Source organism: Parasteatoda tepidariorum, chromosome 4, assembly GCF_982258835.1.
Source record: "Parasteatoda tepidariorum strain Cologne lab strain chromosome 4, Ptep-v5.0, whole genome shotgun sequence".
NCBI lineage: Eukaryota > Metazoa > Arthropoda > Arachnida > Araneae > Theridiidae > Parasteatoda > Parasteatoda tepidariorum.
The window spans coordinates 57166694-57184415 of NC_141758.1; the positions used below are offsets into that span (position 1 = coordinate 57166694).

General features: G+C 29.0%; 2 protein-coding genes across 6 annotated transcripts in view; one reads left to right on the top strand and one right to left on the bottom strand.

Annotated features, from left to right (window-relative positions):
* Positions 1-5616, top strand: part of LOC107452514 (putative phospholipid-transporting ATPase IIB) — a 40143-nt gene extending 34527 nt beyond the window's left edge. For all 5 annotated transcript variants that reach the window (XM_071182320.2, XM_071182323.1, XM_016069001.4 and 2 more), the window contains exons 23-25: positions 275-332; positions 1905-2108; positions 3770-5616. In XM_071182320.2, the coding sequence (XP_071038421.1) occupies positions 275-332; positions 1905-2108; positions 3770-3903 (396 nt within the window). In that variant the 3' untranslated portion in view covers positions 3904-5616. The remainder of the gene's footprint in view (positions 1-274; positions 333-1904; positions 2109-3769) is intronic.
* A 7823-nt stretch (positions 5617-13439) lies between these two features.
* Positions 13440-17722, bottom strand: part of LOC107452519 (uncharacterized) — a 38782-nt gene continuing 34499 nt past the window's right edge. The window contains exons 4-5 of the mRNA XM_016069008.4: positions 17312-17434; positions 13440-16755 (exon numbers count right to left, since the gene is read on the bottom strand). Of these exons, the coding sequence (XP_015924494.1) occupies positions 16551-16755; positions 17312-17434 (328 nt within the window). The 3' untranslated portion in view covers positions 13440-16550. The remainder of the gene's footprint in view (positions 16756-17311; positions 17435-17722) is intronic.

Here is a 17722-nt window from a genome sequence, read left to right on the forward strand (position 1 = left end):
TCAAAAAATGTATAAGTGGCTATATAATGAGTACACGCCAAAAATTTTTTTTCCTCATATTTGAAATTTTTATTATTATTTTTCATTCCTTTTTAAATTGAACAAATATTCTATATTGTTCAATTTACTATATTCTTTAATGTTGGGGAGTCTTTTTATGTAAACTTTAAAAAAAAGTATATTGGCTTTATTTAATTCATTTTTAGATTAGTTAATTCATTTTGCTTCCTTTTAATAATATACAAAGACAATTAAATTGATATATTCTTTTCAGGGTCGTTCGCTGTCATTTAAAACTTTCTTCATTTGGGTTATAATTAGTATTTATCAAGGTAATTGTTTTTTCATTAATGAATTTAATTTTTCTTGTGCTCTTAACTTATTTTTGTTTATGAAAGTTTTATGTATGGAATTTTTGTACAAATATTTATGATGTTCTTAGTGTTTTACTGACTATGGGTCTTAAGTGTCTTAATTACTTTTCTTTATTAACAATACCTTGGTTGTTTATTTAAAAAAAAAGTTTTTGTTTCTCCTAGTGTTTTTAGTATTTCCGCAAAATCTCATACAAGTATAGACTCTATATTAATCTAAATTTTGTGAAAAAGTTATGTTGGAAGATTTTTATAATAGTTATCTTTAGTTTTGAGATAGTTTTAGGCTTTAGATATGATGGAATTAATATGTTAAATATCAGTATTACTTTAGTTGGTGCATACTATGAATTCTTATTTGATGTAATTATATTATGCATTTTTAAAATTTGAATGCACATGTGATAGTTTCTCTGTCCTGTTTCTTTCAATTCTAATTAATTTTTTAAAAGTTTTAATATGTTATTTGTTTTCTTTTTTTTAAATTCTAATATATTTGTTTAAGTTTGTTTATTTGTGGAAAAGAAATTAGTAAGATTTAATTTTGCCCATTATTTGACTTTTCAAAATTAGTTGTACCCATTATGGAAAAATAGTGTTTTTAAAATTTTTCTTCTGTCCTGAGAACTGAGTTTTTTTTAAAAAAGTCCTTTTAAAATTCTTATTTTTTATGTATTTTTGTTAAAATAATGTATAGTATATAATTTTATTTATGATTTGCAGCAAATATAAAATATTAGTAAAACTATTCACATAATTTCTGTAAGGAGTTCAGTTTTTATTAGTGCTACTATACTATTTTTAAATAAACAACATTAACATTTGAATGTAAGCATTTTCTTATCATTGAATTTATTTATTTTGAGTGTCTTAAGTTTTCTAACTAAATAAAAACTATTTGCATAGTGAATGCAAATATTTTTTAATAACAGCAAAACTCTATTTACCCAGACCAGATGAGCCAAATAGTTGAATTAACTGTATTGGTCAAGGACCATGCATTCTTTTACCGTGCCTTTTTGAAATTTTTTTTTCTCATATAAATTGGGTTCTTTTTTTTCGAAGAATTTTAGAGATAGGGAATGAGTTTTTAGTCCTATTTGCTTTTGAAACTCGTGCTAAAGTTATAAAATGGTAGACTTTTTAAATAAGTTTTGACGGTATTTTCAAGTATGTTTGAAAAGTTACAAAGATTGTGCCGTAGTTGCATACAAATATTGACTGTTAAAAGACTGAAGAAAGGCTAAAATGAAAACATACTATTAAAAATTGCTTAAACATTAAATTTATTTATTACTAAACAGGTGGTGTAAAAAGTTGTTACAACATTAAAGTTGTAAAAATATCTACATTTTTAATTAACTGTATTAGTCTGTCTCTATCCTTTCAGATAATTGCCATTCTAATGTAGTTAATAAATTTATTAATGCCGTGTAGATTTAAAATAAACTTTTCTTCAAATTATATTACGATTTCTAAATTAAGTTTTTTTCCTGCATATGTATTAACATATGTAATTGCTTATTTTAGGAGGCATTATAATGTATGGAGCTTTACTCTTATACAAAGCAGAATTCATTCACATAGTTTCGATAAGTTTTACTGCCCTCATCTTTACTGAGCTTCTGATGGTGGCTTTAACTATTAGAATGTGGCACTGGCTGATGGTTGTGGCTGAAATTTTCAGTCTTGTCATTTATTTCTTATCCTTATTTTTCATGAAACAGTTTTTCGGTAATTATCTTTCATTCATTTTTAAGTCTTATTCTCTAAAGTTTTAAAGCATTTAAAAACTAAGATTTTCCAGGAAAATTTTAGAAAAGTGTTTTTTCTCCCTAGTTAAATGGTTTTAGGTTTAACTTGTACAGAATAGAAATCAAAGCATATTACAATTGTGATTATTAACAAGAAACTTAACCTATTTTAGCCATGTTTCAAAATTTTTTTTCTTCCAAAAATCATTCAAATACTGTAAAAGCTTGATGTAACAAGTAGGGCATATTACAAGAAGTTTCTAAGTCAAATTCAAAATTCTAATATTAAGGATACAAAAAGTGTATGTTTATTAACTAAAGTGTTCACTATTTCTTAATCAAAAATGCATTTTTCTACTGTTTTAAGTGAGTAAAATCATTTAAAAAAGGCAAAATTAAAGATATTTTTTATCAATTTCAGCTATCAGTACAGAAAAAGTAAAACTGAACCCCTTTTAATCTTAATGATTAGTATTTTATGCTTACAAATTTATGTGTTTGCAAAGTTATCTTCCAAGTTGCCAAAGAAAATTTTTGTGCTATTTTTAAAAATCCTGCTGCACACTTCAGAACAATAAGCTCTCCTTTGGCTATATGGCTTTATACAATAACTTCTCATGTCCCTTATTGATATCTTACGATTGAAATCAATATTCAGTGTTATTGATCACTATCAAGTTATTGCACATCATTTAACTTTTTCTTGCATCTTAAAAAAAATTCTGTGTCCGATGTACAATCTGTAAGCTGAAGTAGTCTACTATAGATAAATATTTTGAATGAAAATAATTGTGAAAAAAAAAAAGGTTGAGTTAACGTCTCTACTTAATCTTCTAGTACTTTTATTGCTAGTCTTACATTAATGCATGTTAATTAAAAAAAGGGACATTATTAGTAAAAGAAAAAAAAAAGTAACATTTCATATGCTGTAATTTTCTAAGTGACTGTTACAGTTATCAAGATTAATGGATTACAGATGGATACACTGAGAAAAATGTGAGAATTTTCACTTCCAAACGTACAACTGATGCTCAGTTTCATATGGCAGTCATAAATTATTTTAAAAAAAAGGTGTTGGTATTTCTGAGCACTGTCGTCGAATTTAAATTGTGTAGCAATGTGTTAAAATATGTGTATTTTTCATAAAACCTCACTTTAATTATAATTGAATCTGCTATTGTTTATCGTCGATATAATGGACTTTTACTGTATTTTAAATATATATTCTATTTGCAAGTCTTAAAATGTTTAAGGTCAAGCACCATGCATTTCTTCATGAGCCAATTGTATTCCATTATATATTTTTGAAAGAATTGTCTAAATTCATATTTCAAAGCTATAAAAAGGCTTAACGAATCTAATAAGTAAACTACCCCTTTTTGAAATTGGTTTATATATATATTTTTTTTCCATAAATAAAAAGGCCACTTGACTAAGTTGTATATCAGTAGTAATCTGAAGGTTTGCTTTATCCAATAAAGGGATAATTGGAAAAATAATTTGTAATTCTTTTATTGTTTATATTAAAGAAACTGATTGATAAATCACCTTGCATTGAATCTGTAATTTGTATTTTTTTACTCTTGAATTTATCCTTTTCTATCATTTTTATTAGTTTCAAACCATGTTATCCTTTTACAGATGCTGATTTTATATGGACTATTACATTTCTTTGGAAAGTTGCTGCTTTAACTGTAGTGAGCTGTGTGCCTTTGTATATTCTGAAATACTTGCATCGAAAGGTCTCTCCTCCGATTTATGCAAAACTTACATAAAATATAAATTGTTCCTTGTGATATTTTGGGTAGCAGATATGTAGATACGTTTTCAATTAATGAAATGTTACTTAATGTCTTTTAAATTATAAATCTCATAAAACTCATTACCAGCTTTTATTAATCTAACATTTTATAACTTAACATTATTTATTGACATTTTTACTGAATAATTGTTGGTTTATATTCGTTTTTTTTTGCGATACATTTGAGAGCGGATTATCTGGAATCCTCAGGAATTACGCATAAATGATTTTTCCATCTATCTGGATTTATATTAAAAAACAATTACTAATTTCCTACGAGACATATTTTTTTTAATCCTAGATGTTACATTTAAAAGTAAGAAAAATAACACAATTAGATTGATTTAATAAAAAAATATTTATAATCTTAGAATGAACAATCCAACTTTATTGTGATATTTGCTGAGTCCTGGATTAAAAATTCAACTATTTGGTGTAATCCACAATCTGAAAGCATTAGGAAAATATAAAATTACAATGATAATCAACTATGAATATACAATCAGAGTAAAAAAAAAAAATTTAAAAGTTCTTTTGGGAAAATAGAAAAATAATAAAATCAATTGCAAAACATTTCCTGATTGTTTTGCACTCCAGATTTTCTTTTCAATTCTAAACAAATCCTAAAATCATTCCCGTTTCCTGGTTTCCAGATTAAAAGCTCTGTACTGTGTTATGGACTTCCTTTCAATATTAAAATTCATGTATTAAATCAATGAGCTCGATTTGAATTTTTTTTAAATTATAAATAAAAGTATTCCCAGTTGTAAGAATTTTGTAAATATAAATGATATTTGGATATTGTATCATAAAAATAATGTCTGTGATAATGGCCAAGAAACAATATTCTTTTTGCTCAAAATTTCTCGACATTCGAGTGAATAAAATATTTTAAGTTGTTTCTTTACATTACTGGATATATTGTATAAAATTGAAATTTGTTTTATGTTTCAATAAATGCTGGCATTTTATCGAAATTTGTTTTAAGTAGCATCTGGCACCATTTTCTGCATATAAGTCATAAGGATATCCATCTTTTGTGTATAGTAATTATGCATCTTGTATTTAATTTAAATTAGCATTTATTAATTAACCTTCCTTTGTCCTGGCTTTTTTTATACTTTAAACTGGGATACTTTAAATTTTCATCAAAAAACCAGTTTCCCCTCCCGCATATTATTTAGTTGGAAATTAGTGCATAACAAGGAAGTTACAACACAATTTTTACCCAGTAGATCTAGGTTTAATAGGTTAATGTGTTAAAAATTGCACTTTTTTATTCAAATATGATTTTCATCAATTGTTTGAAAAATTTACTTAAGAAAAACAGTAAAATGACTTTTGATAGTTGGAATAATGTAACAAAATATTACAATTGTGATTTTTTTTTCTTCCTATTAAATGGAAATTATATCTTTTTTTTAATAAACTTTTTTTTGCTATTTTTATATTGCATACACATATGTAAGTTATTTCATTTCTAATTAATTTATTTTAATAATTTAAGTATTATGTATGGCTATATTTATGGTTGATGCTGCTTTAGTTATTAGTTTGTTTAGTTGACAACAAATACAATCCTATCTTCACTCCCCAAAAACGTTTGAACTCTCTATTTTGTTATTTAATGGAAATAGAGAAACAGATTATTCTCCCACTGCAGTTGTAATAAAAAGTTTCATTTGGCTATGACTACTTGAATGTTTTTAAAGACTATGTGCAAAAATTAAAATTTTTTTAACCCTTTGTTCCTTTTTAAAAACAGCTATTGTGAAATTGTTTTTCTCAAAATTTAATAATTTAGTTTCCCTATAATGAATATGCATGTTCCTATAATTATATGCATGGTATATGTAATGAATGTGCATGTTAAGTTAATTTGGTGATAAGGAAAAACTGTATGTTTTGGTATACATTGCTGTGTCTTTTGTTGAAATTGTTGCTCAAAATTTTGAAATTGCTGTTAAAAAAAGCAAACAAACTAGGATTTAGATTTTTTTACTGACTGGTACAAATTTCTTAAAACTTAGATAATTTTCTATCCAATAATACTGACACTGGGTTTCTCCAAAATGATCAACAATTTAGAAATCCTTTAAATAAAAGCTGAAAGAGCGAAAACATATGGTTTGCTACATTCTTCATGAGAAATCAAGTAATTAATTTCTGCTTAGATATGAAGTTCGTCTACAAATAACTCTGCTAACTGAGCCTAACAAATTTTCAAAATGTCAGTAGTAACAGCTTGGTATAGTTTGAGAATAAAATTAAAATAACTATACAAATATTAGATTTGCAATGCTCTGGTATGCAACAATTTTGTTTTATTGTTTTTTCTGTTCTTATATGTTGATAAAATTAGTAACTAATTTTGAAACCAAAGGTATATGTGGTGATTAGGAAAGTTGTTGCCAATTTATGAAATTGACGGCAAGTCATTTTAGATTGTAACCGGAGCATTGGCAGAAACTATAACAGAAATTAAAACAAAAAGTTTTTTTTTTTAAATGTTGAAATTTAGGTTTTAGAATTTATTCACAGTTTATTTACAAAAATAATTAAATATTTGAAGCACTCTAAATTTTTTATATTTTAACAACAATAAAATAAGAAAAATATTTCAATGAAAAATCTTGAAAACAGAAATTTGGTACATAATTTTTTGTTCTTACCAAAAAATCATAGCTGCAAATTCTTTGAGATTTTCCTAAAGATTTTATTGCTCTATTTAAAGTGGTTGCAAAATTATGTTTTTTAGTTTAATACTTGGATTTATAAATGCATTTTTTATTTATTTTGACTCTCAACATGTCTATTTATAAAATACTATTAAAATCCATGATTGCAGTTGATTAAAAAGTGACAAAATACCAAAAATGTTAGCCTATACTTATAATTTGGTTGTCACTTCACTAACGCTTGGAGAAATCATTCTGGAAAAGAGTAAAATTTAGCAGGTATGGTGTTGTTTGGCGCCATTTTTCGATTTTACAATCATATTTAACTAAATTAGAATAATGTAAAAGATTTCATAACTAGAAGACAGCAAACCAAAATTTTTGTATCTCTTTTCATTTTTTCCCCAGTTATTTTTCAAATTGTTATTTTTGGGACATCAGGTAAAAGCATTTAAAGATATTCAGGATTGTCGCAAGGGAGTGTAATTCTGTTTCTTATTGTGTATGTATTTTTTTTAATGACATCTAGAGAAAAAGTCTCCCCTTTTTCTTGTAGAAATCAATGTGCCTTTTGATACAATCTTTCATCAGAAAAGTTTTTCACCTGTACTTTTATACTCTATTTTAGTTTTGTATATATGAAGAGAAACATATATTGTTCCTTTCTTTTTTTTTACATTCTTTCCTTTAAATTAAGTTTTCATTTGAGAGAAGGTGCTTTATTGCTGTAATTTAAATTCTCTATTTAATGTAAATATACAAATGTGTAATAAAACGTTTTTGGAAATTTAAGAAGTGTATTATTTTCTCTGATAATATTCATGCATTGGGAATAAAACTATACATACTTGAGTGCTATTATAGTTCAGTCAAATTAAGGTTTAATGAAGACATTTATCTGCTTTGCACTTGTACATCTGTAGTCAGCCATCACAGCAAAGAATCATACTAATCTTAAAACCTGAAACGGTGCTGTTCACTCAAATCCATATATAGTCCATAAAACAATGAAAGGTTTGGATAGATTTGGAGCTGTGTAAAATTCAAAAAAGTATATTTTTCATACTGTTTAAGTTTAATAGAGTTTTTCTGTCTTAAATATTTTTTCTTCTCTATCTTTTATATTAATGTTCTACAAAATTGATTCCCGCCAGTATGATCACTATGTATAAGCATAATATGACTATTATATAAAATAATTAAATAGGACTACTATATAAAATAATTAAATATTAAAATACTCTAAATTTTTATATTTTAACAACAATAAAGCAAAAAAATATTTTAATGAAAAATCTTGAAAACACAAATTTGGTAATAAAGACATTAGTTAATAAAGACAAAGATTTAAAATGACTAACATGGATCTAAAGGGATTTGTTTATAGAAGTCTCGGGTAGTCTTGCATAAAAAAAGATTGCAAAATCCTGTTGCAAGTTTCGCCATTTTCGAAAACTCAGCCATTTTGGAATTTTTCAGTGGTCTACAAAAATGACTACTTATGTTTAGACCAATTAAGTTTAGAACACTGAAGAAATTGACTTAATTGTATACTTTCATATAATTTTGACAATCCTTTGCAATCGCTGGTAAATTGAGAAATTAAATATTTACATTTTAACAAATAATTTTCTGTATTAAATGCACACTAAACTCATGGTGTTTTTATAAAAATTTAAATTTCTATCGTTAACTGACATTTGAAAAATAAATGTGTTAATAGAAAATAAAGAATAGCTACTAATATCATTACAGTATCCTACCTTTGTATTTCCTACCAAGGCCAGAATAAAATTTTATACTGGTTTCACTGGTTTGTAAACAATAACTGGAGAAGGAGATTTAACTTTGACCTGTACAAGATTTATAAACAACCTGATATTATTAAATACATAAAAATAAATAGAATGAATTGGATCGCCCACGTGATTCAAATGAGCGATGACAATACAATAAAAAAGATACTGCTTTTTAGACCAGCTGGAACAAGAAAGCGGGGAAGGCAGCGGTTGAGATGGGCTGACTCAGTGGAGTCTGATTTTCTCACAATTAATGAAAAGAACTGGAGATCAAAGATAAATCGGAAGTCGTCATGGAGAAATATTCAGAGGAAGGCATTGGCTCACATTGGGCTGTCTGGTATAAAACTATGATGACTGGTTTCACTTCACACTATGCCTTATGCATCATACCCAACGCTGTTTCTGAAAGCGTTTATTGAATGTTCTAGTCTACTTTTCTTTATTTGCAATACATATTAAGTGTTGGTTTGATTAGTTTTTAAAAATATCTGGTTTAACTGTTATTTAAATTGTTATTTGTGCCATAAAAATTAAAAGCAAAAATTAGTTTTTCTCTTCAGAATCGTGAAAACCCCAGCAGGATTTCAGAAGTTTTTATGTGAGACTGACGTTAAAAAATCTTATTGGGTCCCGGCTTGTTATTTAGAATATTTAGATGTGGAATTTTTTGAAACTGCGTCTGATTTTAAAAACAATTATTTTTTTATTTGAATGAGCATGATTTTATATCCGCACTATTTAAAATCATTGAAAACTACCATTTATACATATGCATATAAACAAGCTATTGAGTGATTATTTTATGCATAAATGAATTTAGAGTTTCCACTTTTTACATAAATGAAATGTTAAGCATTCACAGTTATTGAAAACGAAATAGTTAATGAAGACAGAAATATGTTTGATGTCTACAAGGGGTTGCCTTAAGGTTCTAAACTTGTGTCATGGTAGCTGTTAGCTATAAAATTTATATTCGCGTAATGTAATTTCATTGTATCTTTTTAAGGAATTAAATAAATACAATGTCTAATTCTTTCCTCAAGGGCACACTTTAGTGTGACGGGTATGGCAAACCCGAGGTACCCTAGCTGGAATATTTTCTAGGTATATTTTGTGTCATCCATGTACACCGTATCCTCATAGTAGATTTCTGATTTTAAATGTTGATCTCTATAATATTCTTGCACTGTTATATTAGTTGAAAAAACAAAGGAACTTCGAGTCAAGTACTTAGACAATATATATATATATATATATATATATATCATCAGCATTGGCACGACAGCCCTTTGTGAGCCTTGACCTTCCTCCAAAGCTTTTCCCATTCTGCCCTTCTCCCAGCAATTGATTTCCAGTTCTTTACTTTTAGGATGGCAAAATCCTCATCCACACAGTCTTTTCATCTCTTTCTGGGCCTTCCTTTCTATGGCCTTTTATTGGAGGGGGTTGCATTAAAGACTCTTAAGGCTGTTCGTTCTGGGCTCATTCTCATTACATGCCCGGCCCATCTAATTATACTTAGCTTAATAGATTTAATGATATCATCACTATTAAAGATCTTATATGTTTCAAAATTATATCTTTTTCTCCAGTTGTTGTAATCGAGGATAGCGCCAAAGATGGTTCGTAGGACCTTCCTTTCGAAGGTTGCTAATAACTTCTCTTCCCTTTTTTGTTAAAGTCCATGTCTCTGAAGCATAAGTCAAAACTGACTTGATTAATACCTTATAAACTAAAATCTTAGTCTTTCTTTTTATTAAGTGAGATTTCAATAATGATCTTAAACCATCGAAGCAGCACTAGTCTTGATCTGATTCTATGTGGCTATTTGGTGTCTGGAACTTCACTTTTTCCGATTGTGACCGAGTGGTTCAGACCCGGTTTAATATAATGTTCCCAGTGGTTTCAGACCTGAAAGCTTACGCAGCGGTTAGTCCGTTCTCAGTCCGGATAATAACTATTACCAGTTGCTTTCCGATATAAATTGTGTCAGTGCAGTGCGTGCATGCATCAGTATTGTCTACAGATTGACCGTATATCTTGTGCGAAGTTAACAGCTGAACCAAACCCTGGTCCAGATACCTGGTCCGAGTACGATCTGTAACTGAAACTAGAGAACTCTAGCTTTCTTAAAAACGCCAAAATTTTATTTTTCCATCACCGAGCACCTGTCTTGTGTATTGTTCTGATAGTTATGGTTGAGTAACACTTTTGATATAAGGCCAAGTCAAATACTTTTTGAATGCTGCTTTTTCGATTTCTCTTTGAAGGAAGTTAATAACTAAAAAGCAAATATAGTTACACCGAGTAATTCTATTGTTTAAAATCAAAGTAAAACGGGTCCAGTAGTGGACTGATCGTAAAGACACGGTTTCCAGTAGAACATCGAAGGCAAGCATTACTGGCTGAGGTTAGTAAGTGTGTGAGTGCCCACTTTGATCAGTCTGCGTAGGGATGGTGGTTGCTCGGTATCAGTCCTCTTTCAACAATTCTACAGTGAAGTGCTCGACTTCGGCCTAACAAGTAGAGGAGTTATCCCCTTTGCAGAGGATCAAAATTCTGATGGCATGTCTTCGGATCATTCACAGGAATGTTTCCCAGACGTTGCCATTAACATATTGTGAAGTTCTATTATGGCGTAAATAAAGTACCCAACTACGAGTAAAATGGCTTAAAGATTATTTTTAAGGCAGTCTCATGAAAAAAATAATTTGAAAGTGTACCATTCGAGTGCAGGAGATGCGTGACTGGGCTGTATCGGATGTTGTCATGTAGTAATTCCATATTGAGTATGTTGTTGAAATTCACTGTGATGAAATCTAAGATTTTGTAAAATTTGGCGTTTCTATTGTGGAAGGTACTCTAATTCGTGTTATTTTAAAGTCATTTTTTTCTTCCTTTAGTCTTCATTTTTAATAAACTGGAGCGCACCTGTCATTCTTAGGGTATTGTTTTTAAAATCTTGAATTTGTGTTTGAGATTGTAGCCCCATGCAATGAATGCATGAATAATTATAGTACATAGTAATCTTTTATTCTTGAGAGTTTGCTGTTTTAAAGATATCTGATGGCAAAGTAAAGGGCAAAATTAGGAAAATTCGCTAATGGCCTATGGCCACTTTCACAAAAGTTAAAAATTTTTATCGATTAAAAAAAAATTATATTAATGTTAAGCATTTTTTGTGAAGAATTTGTCAAAATATTGTAGACTTTAAAAGATTCATTTCTAAAATCAAAATAAAATGTAAGAAGCAAGCTTCGAATTTTCGTCCGAAAATCTCATGTTCAGACAGCCCCCAGATACCAAAGTGAAAAGTGTGCATAAGTCAAATCAAAAATTGTGCTTTTTATCCATGAAAACCTTCGCAATTTTCGAACTTTTCATTCTCGACTGACTCGTGTATAGTTTTATTCGATTCAGTGTAAAAAAAAATTAAAAAAAAAAAGCACGCAGGAAACAATATCTCACTTGTTTAGATCGCAATACGTCAAGTACTAATTTGTATTTTTTGTACACAATTCCCTTATAACATCTAAACTATTCGTGCGATTGTCGCGTGGTTGGTCTCATTCTATTCAGCATGAAAATGTATATCGGAACCAAAGTCTCGCCTGCCTGTCCGAAAGAAATTAAATTCTCCCCCTCAAATCACCCCTACTTTCTTAAAAAAAAGGGGGGGGGGAGGGAATATTCAAATTGTATTTCTGAGGACAAAGCAAAGCTTTATATATATATAAAAAAATCTTAGGTAATAACTTTTCTGAAGAAAAAGTCTTAATTTTTCAGGACATGATAGTCTTGCACGTGACGATGAAATTGCCATTTAATGTTATATTTAAAAAATAAAATAAAATAATAATTCTTTTTAGCTTTTAAGTTTTGAATTTGAATATCAAAAACATTACTTGTAGAAAAATAACATAAATTGAGAGTTTAAGCGACGGGAATGAAGCGCACAAATTACTATGATTTTTTCTTTTTTTTTACAAACGTGAAAAATGACAGAAAATTTCTTTTTTTTTTAACTTTTTATTTAGTGGAAAAAAAAGCGTTTTGAAGAAATAAAAATGTTAATTAACAGAAACATTAAGTAAACTATTCCCTGTAGAAGAATAAATTTTGATGGATTAATGTGGAATAGAGAAATCGTTTGGTTTTTTTAGTTGACCAGCAACTTTTAACGAATTCTTTAATAAAAAATATTTATTTAACGCATATATCAGAATTAAGTGCTGATAGATAATTGATTTTTGTAAATGATCTAAATAAATATCATTTATGAAGCATGCTTTAATTCAGATTGTTAGAAAGGCTTATCTTCATAAAAAAAATTTCGATTTTTCCGAAGTAGGGTGTTACTGTAACACTTTTAACATCTCCAAAGAGTGCGGATTGAAATATTTCGAACTCTCGTACGCTCATATACTCACGATCTGTGAGTTTCCACAAGACACCTCCGATTCTTTGCAGAGGTTGTGCAGAACTATAGGCTCTATATATAAAAATAATCCAACAATAATAAAAGTTTTTCTGACAAACATTTATTTTTTTCTTTTAATTTTAATGAAACCATTTTTCAGCTCATTCATTTTTAGTTTATGGATGTACTAAAATCAAATAAAGATTGGATACTGCCTCAGACCTGAGAACTCTCCGACATAAAAACTAATTTCAAGACGATATGATGAAAAAAATTCATTCTTTATTCATTCACTGAATATTTTCAAAATAATTAATAAAATTTAGATCATTACATATGTTCAAAATAATTGTCTTTCGTTAACTAACGTCTTCACAATTGCTAAAGAAATTTATTAAGTTTTGGGGTTCCACCGAAAGAAAAATCGATCATTTAGGGTTAAGAGGAGCTGATACACTATCTTAAATCTATCTTAGATTAAGAAACTGGTTGTGTGGTTTAAACCCAGACGATAAATCAAAAGTTATTTAAATTATAATTTTGCAGAGTAAGAACAGTTTTGCGTTCGGTTATTGTAAGGGTGGGTTCAAAATAAAATTACCACTAATTATCAAGAATCTTTATTTCCAAGCATTATTTATAACAGGCACTCACTATATATGTATTGCATTTTTTAGCATTAAACAGTCATCAAAGCATTAGTGCAAACATCGCTGCTTCACTCTTACATCTTAAATAATAAATGTGTGAATAGAAAACAACAAAATAATTTTTTTTCTTCATGATTTAGAAAACAATTTCAAAACAACAATCATATCTATTTACAATTGTATCAAAATCTACATTTTGTTGATGATACCAGCATCAATTCCAAGAGATATCAGTATTCAGCTTTGATTACATTAGACTTCAAAACGAAGGCAATATTGACTGGCCGTCACGAGATAAACTCTCGCAGGAAAAGAGTAAAAACTGATTGCAAGACTATTTCTTTTTAAGCATGTTTTCAAAGGAGTAAAATATCCCAGACTACCTTGACTTACTACAGTTATAACACACATCCAGTAAGTCACGGTAGTAAATGATTTTTTTCTTACTACTATGCTTCAAATGGATTGATCTTACCACCAGTTTTATTCTGATTTTTATATAGCGCTTTCTGCGGTAGTTTTTCTCGTGACTGTAAGTCAATAAATTTTTTTCCCCCACCTGTTATAACATTTTTCTTCCTCAAAAGCATTGTTATGGTGAATTTTGATAGTTTGAATTAATATTTAATCGTTTTCTCTATTGTTTATATTTTTGAAAGGCTTTTTTTAAAAAAAAAATATTAGTAAGATAGTTCTATATCGACTGCTGCTTATTTGGACACGTGCTCTACACTAAAAGACTTCGACTGTATTTTTAAGAAGTACTGGAGAGCTAGAAGCCAAATGACCTAATAGTCAATGGCTGGCAATTGTTTAATAATATATCGAATCTATAAGAAAGTAATTTCATTTTTGATTTCTGACATCATATACGTATTTCGAGCCTTATAAGTATTCATAGCATTTCATATGTTTAGGGTTCCTGCGGTCTTTGAAAAGTTTTAGAAGTGAAAGTAAATTTAGGTTAATGCTAGAAGATATTTCTTATTTTATTAAATGGCTTTATCGTTAAGTGGTTTTAGAAGCTGGAATTTTCATGCATTTATGCTTTTATTGGAAAACAATCTGTAGTGGTGGTTACTAGAAATGAAAATATCAATATTTGTTTTATTTTCGTTACCGCTTTCTAAAATTTTAAGTGTCCGCGGGTATCTTATACGTAATAATACTAAGTGTTAAGAAATTTTAAAATATATTCATTTGTATGTCGTGAAACTCCGTTAAAATTATTTTCAATTATGAATATTTTTTGTTGGTTTTATATAACATACAAGATTTTTTAATCGAGCAGAAAATAACGCATACAAAATTTAAATACATGTTTTGGGGGCCAATCTTGCTACCACACAGTTACATAACAGTCAGGGCTGTCTTTGGATCATCTTCAGGGATGTTTCCCAGACCGTCGCCAATAGCCCATTGTGCAGCTCTAGTGCGACGTAAATAAAGTACCTACCTACCTCTATTATACAAAATATACACAAAAAAATATATTTATTTCAATGGTTTCAATTACTCTCTATAACTGAGTTTTTTTTACAGTGGAACCGAGTTCTTTCAATTCTTTTTTATTAGTAATATTTTTATGATTAATAGAGATAATCGGACCCCTACTGTGCAAAAATCATTTGAATAAATATTCATTATTGTGCATTTTCAAATGTTTTCTAGAGCAATATTCTCGTAGTGTCTTACATTTTTTGGACGTGTTTCAAGATGTTCTTTATCACCAATCTTGCTCGCCAATCGAGTTTTTCGAACCAAAAGATTTTAGTCTCATCAGATCCGTGAATTAACAATTTAGAAGGCATATAATACCAAGCATATAATTTAACATACAGTTTGGCAACAATGTTACATTACGTCTCAAACTTGTCCACAACTTTCTTTTTGAAAATTAGTCAAATATTGACTAAACATATTTTACTCATTATTGCACATATTACACTTGCAATTGGTTATTTGATCTGATCGCTAATCAATAGAGCTCTCTAATTCAAACAAATATTATTTTGGTAATGTTGTTTTGAAAGTGTTATTTTCCGAGTTTCAAAACACGGAAATTTTAAGAAAAAATAGAAATTGGTAACATTTACTTCAGCTTTATTCGGTATTTAATTAATAAAAAATCGAAGAATCACTAATTGAAAAAAAAAGAAGGTATTTTTGTTAATACTGTGTCCATAAAAGAATGTTGGAAACATTAATCGTATCGACTGTTATCGTTGTAGAGTGTTGGTTCAACCTTACAATTAAACATTAACTGAAACAGATTTAGATTACCAGTATGTACGAGTACAATTGTGATGTTTGTTTTTGCTTGCAGCGCCACGTATTCAAAATGGCGACTCCTGATCGTAGTCTTCTGCAATTCTCTGAATGAATCTGCATCTGTTATAAAGTGTATTTTCAATTCAACGTGCATATCATTTAAGGTTTAATTGTGATCCCTAAATTAGTAAAAACACCCTCTGAGGATTTATGAAATATCGTGATTATGTGCCGCTGCTTCCGAAGTATTTGCCAGAGTTGAGACTCTGGATTGAAGAGGCCTTATTGCGTCCATTATTGCCAGATTTGTATCTTGCGTTGCTGTAAGTGTGCCGTATAACCAATGGGACACATGTTCATTATTTCTAAAAAAAAACTAGGTTAGTTTACTTTTAATATGATGTGGTTAACTATTATAATATTCAGATTGTTGATTATATTCCGATTTTTTGTAATACAATTAGAAATGGGACAATCTTTAATGCCACCCTATGTGATAAAATAGGCTTTTGATGTTTATTAAAAGAAGAGTGTGTCCATCATTCCATATGAAATAAATAATCTTTCGAAATCTTCTAGAGGTTTTTATAAACACCGTGTAAAATCTGTTGAATACAGTACAAAAAGAACTTTCTAATGAAAGAAGAATCTTCACCTGAAAGCAATAATTGTCTTCATTATTGATTTCTCTAATCAACATAGGTTCGAATAATTTATTTCCACTTGCTCTGATGCTTCTCACTGCGTAATTGAGATCTGTTAACGGAACGAAATTAACTTTCCTGTTTTCCGTTTTTTTTTTACATCCTGCCTTTTCGTCTTCTTGTTCGTGGAATATCAGGAGTCAGGTCGTAGCAGATGCACACGCAACAAGATGGAAACCGAAACCAGTCGGAGAAAATTCCACGGCACTCATTCTTGGGATCAAATGCCAAAAGTCTGTGCAATCTGTATTGCTGCTCACACCGACACCCGTCTCTGCATAACATTTGATGATTTTCGAATCTATATAAATGAAGAATAAATATTAGTCCATAGAAACATTTGCATCAAAATGACATGCTTTGAATGATAAGTTAACGACAAATTCGAAACTTCGTTAATTATACTATTTCGAACGTTAACGAAACACATTTATCCATCATTTTAATTTCAATTGAACACCATAAGTGTAAAGCTTTCTCTTTATGATTAAATCCAGTGTAAAAATCCCTTTTTATTTCTCTCAAAATTTTATTTTAAATCCAAATTTTGGACAGGACTTTTGATTTCACCGATTTTGCGAGCACATATATCTCATATACTCGGTGGGTATTAGCGGAGTTGAGGATCGAATCCCGGCTCCTCCAGTCCGGAATGAATCCGATTATTTTATAGTATCAGACATCTGTGATGGATATTATGCAGAAGACTTATCACAAATCAATTAAAGTGAAGTAATTACTGACACTAGATCAATTTAATATCTTTTTTTATTGTGAATATTAACGTATTATGGTACACATTAATAAGTTTATTAAGTTAACAACATCTTGACTGATCGATTAAAATATATACTTACGCGCATTTTTCGAAATGAACATATTGTTCAAAGGGGTGGACGTTCAAAAGAGCCAATGTTTCGCCTCTGGTATTATTCGCCCAGTAAGGAGCTATTACTTCATTCTTCACTGGGCAAGCATTTCTAAAAATAAAAGATAAGTTGCATTATTTATTTTAATCTCATACACAATAAAATAATAAAAAAATATTAGAAATGTTACTTTTAAACGATACAGTTGAAGCATTCATGGAAACCACTTTTACATAAAAAAAAAAAAATTTCAAACATATTTAAACTATTTAACTTCTCTGTGGGTTCCGTCATTATGACGCAACTTATCACTGAAAGTTTTCGTCGCGTGGTTAGAGAAAGCCTCTAACATGTAGTTGGCATTACGCCAAAATTATGAAATTTTCCTGTTTCTCAACT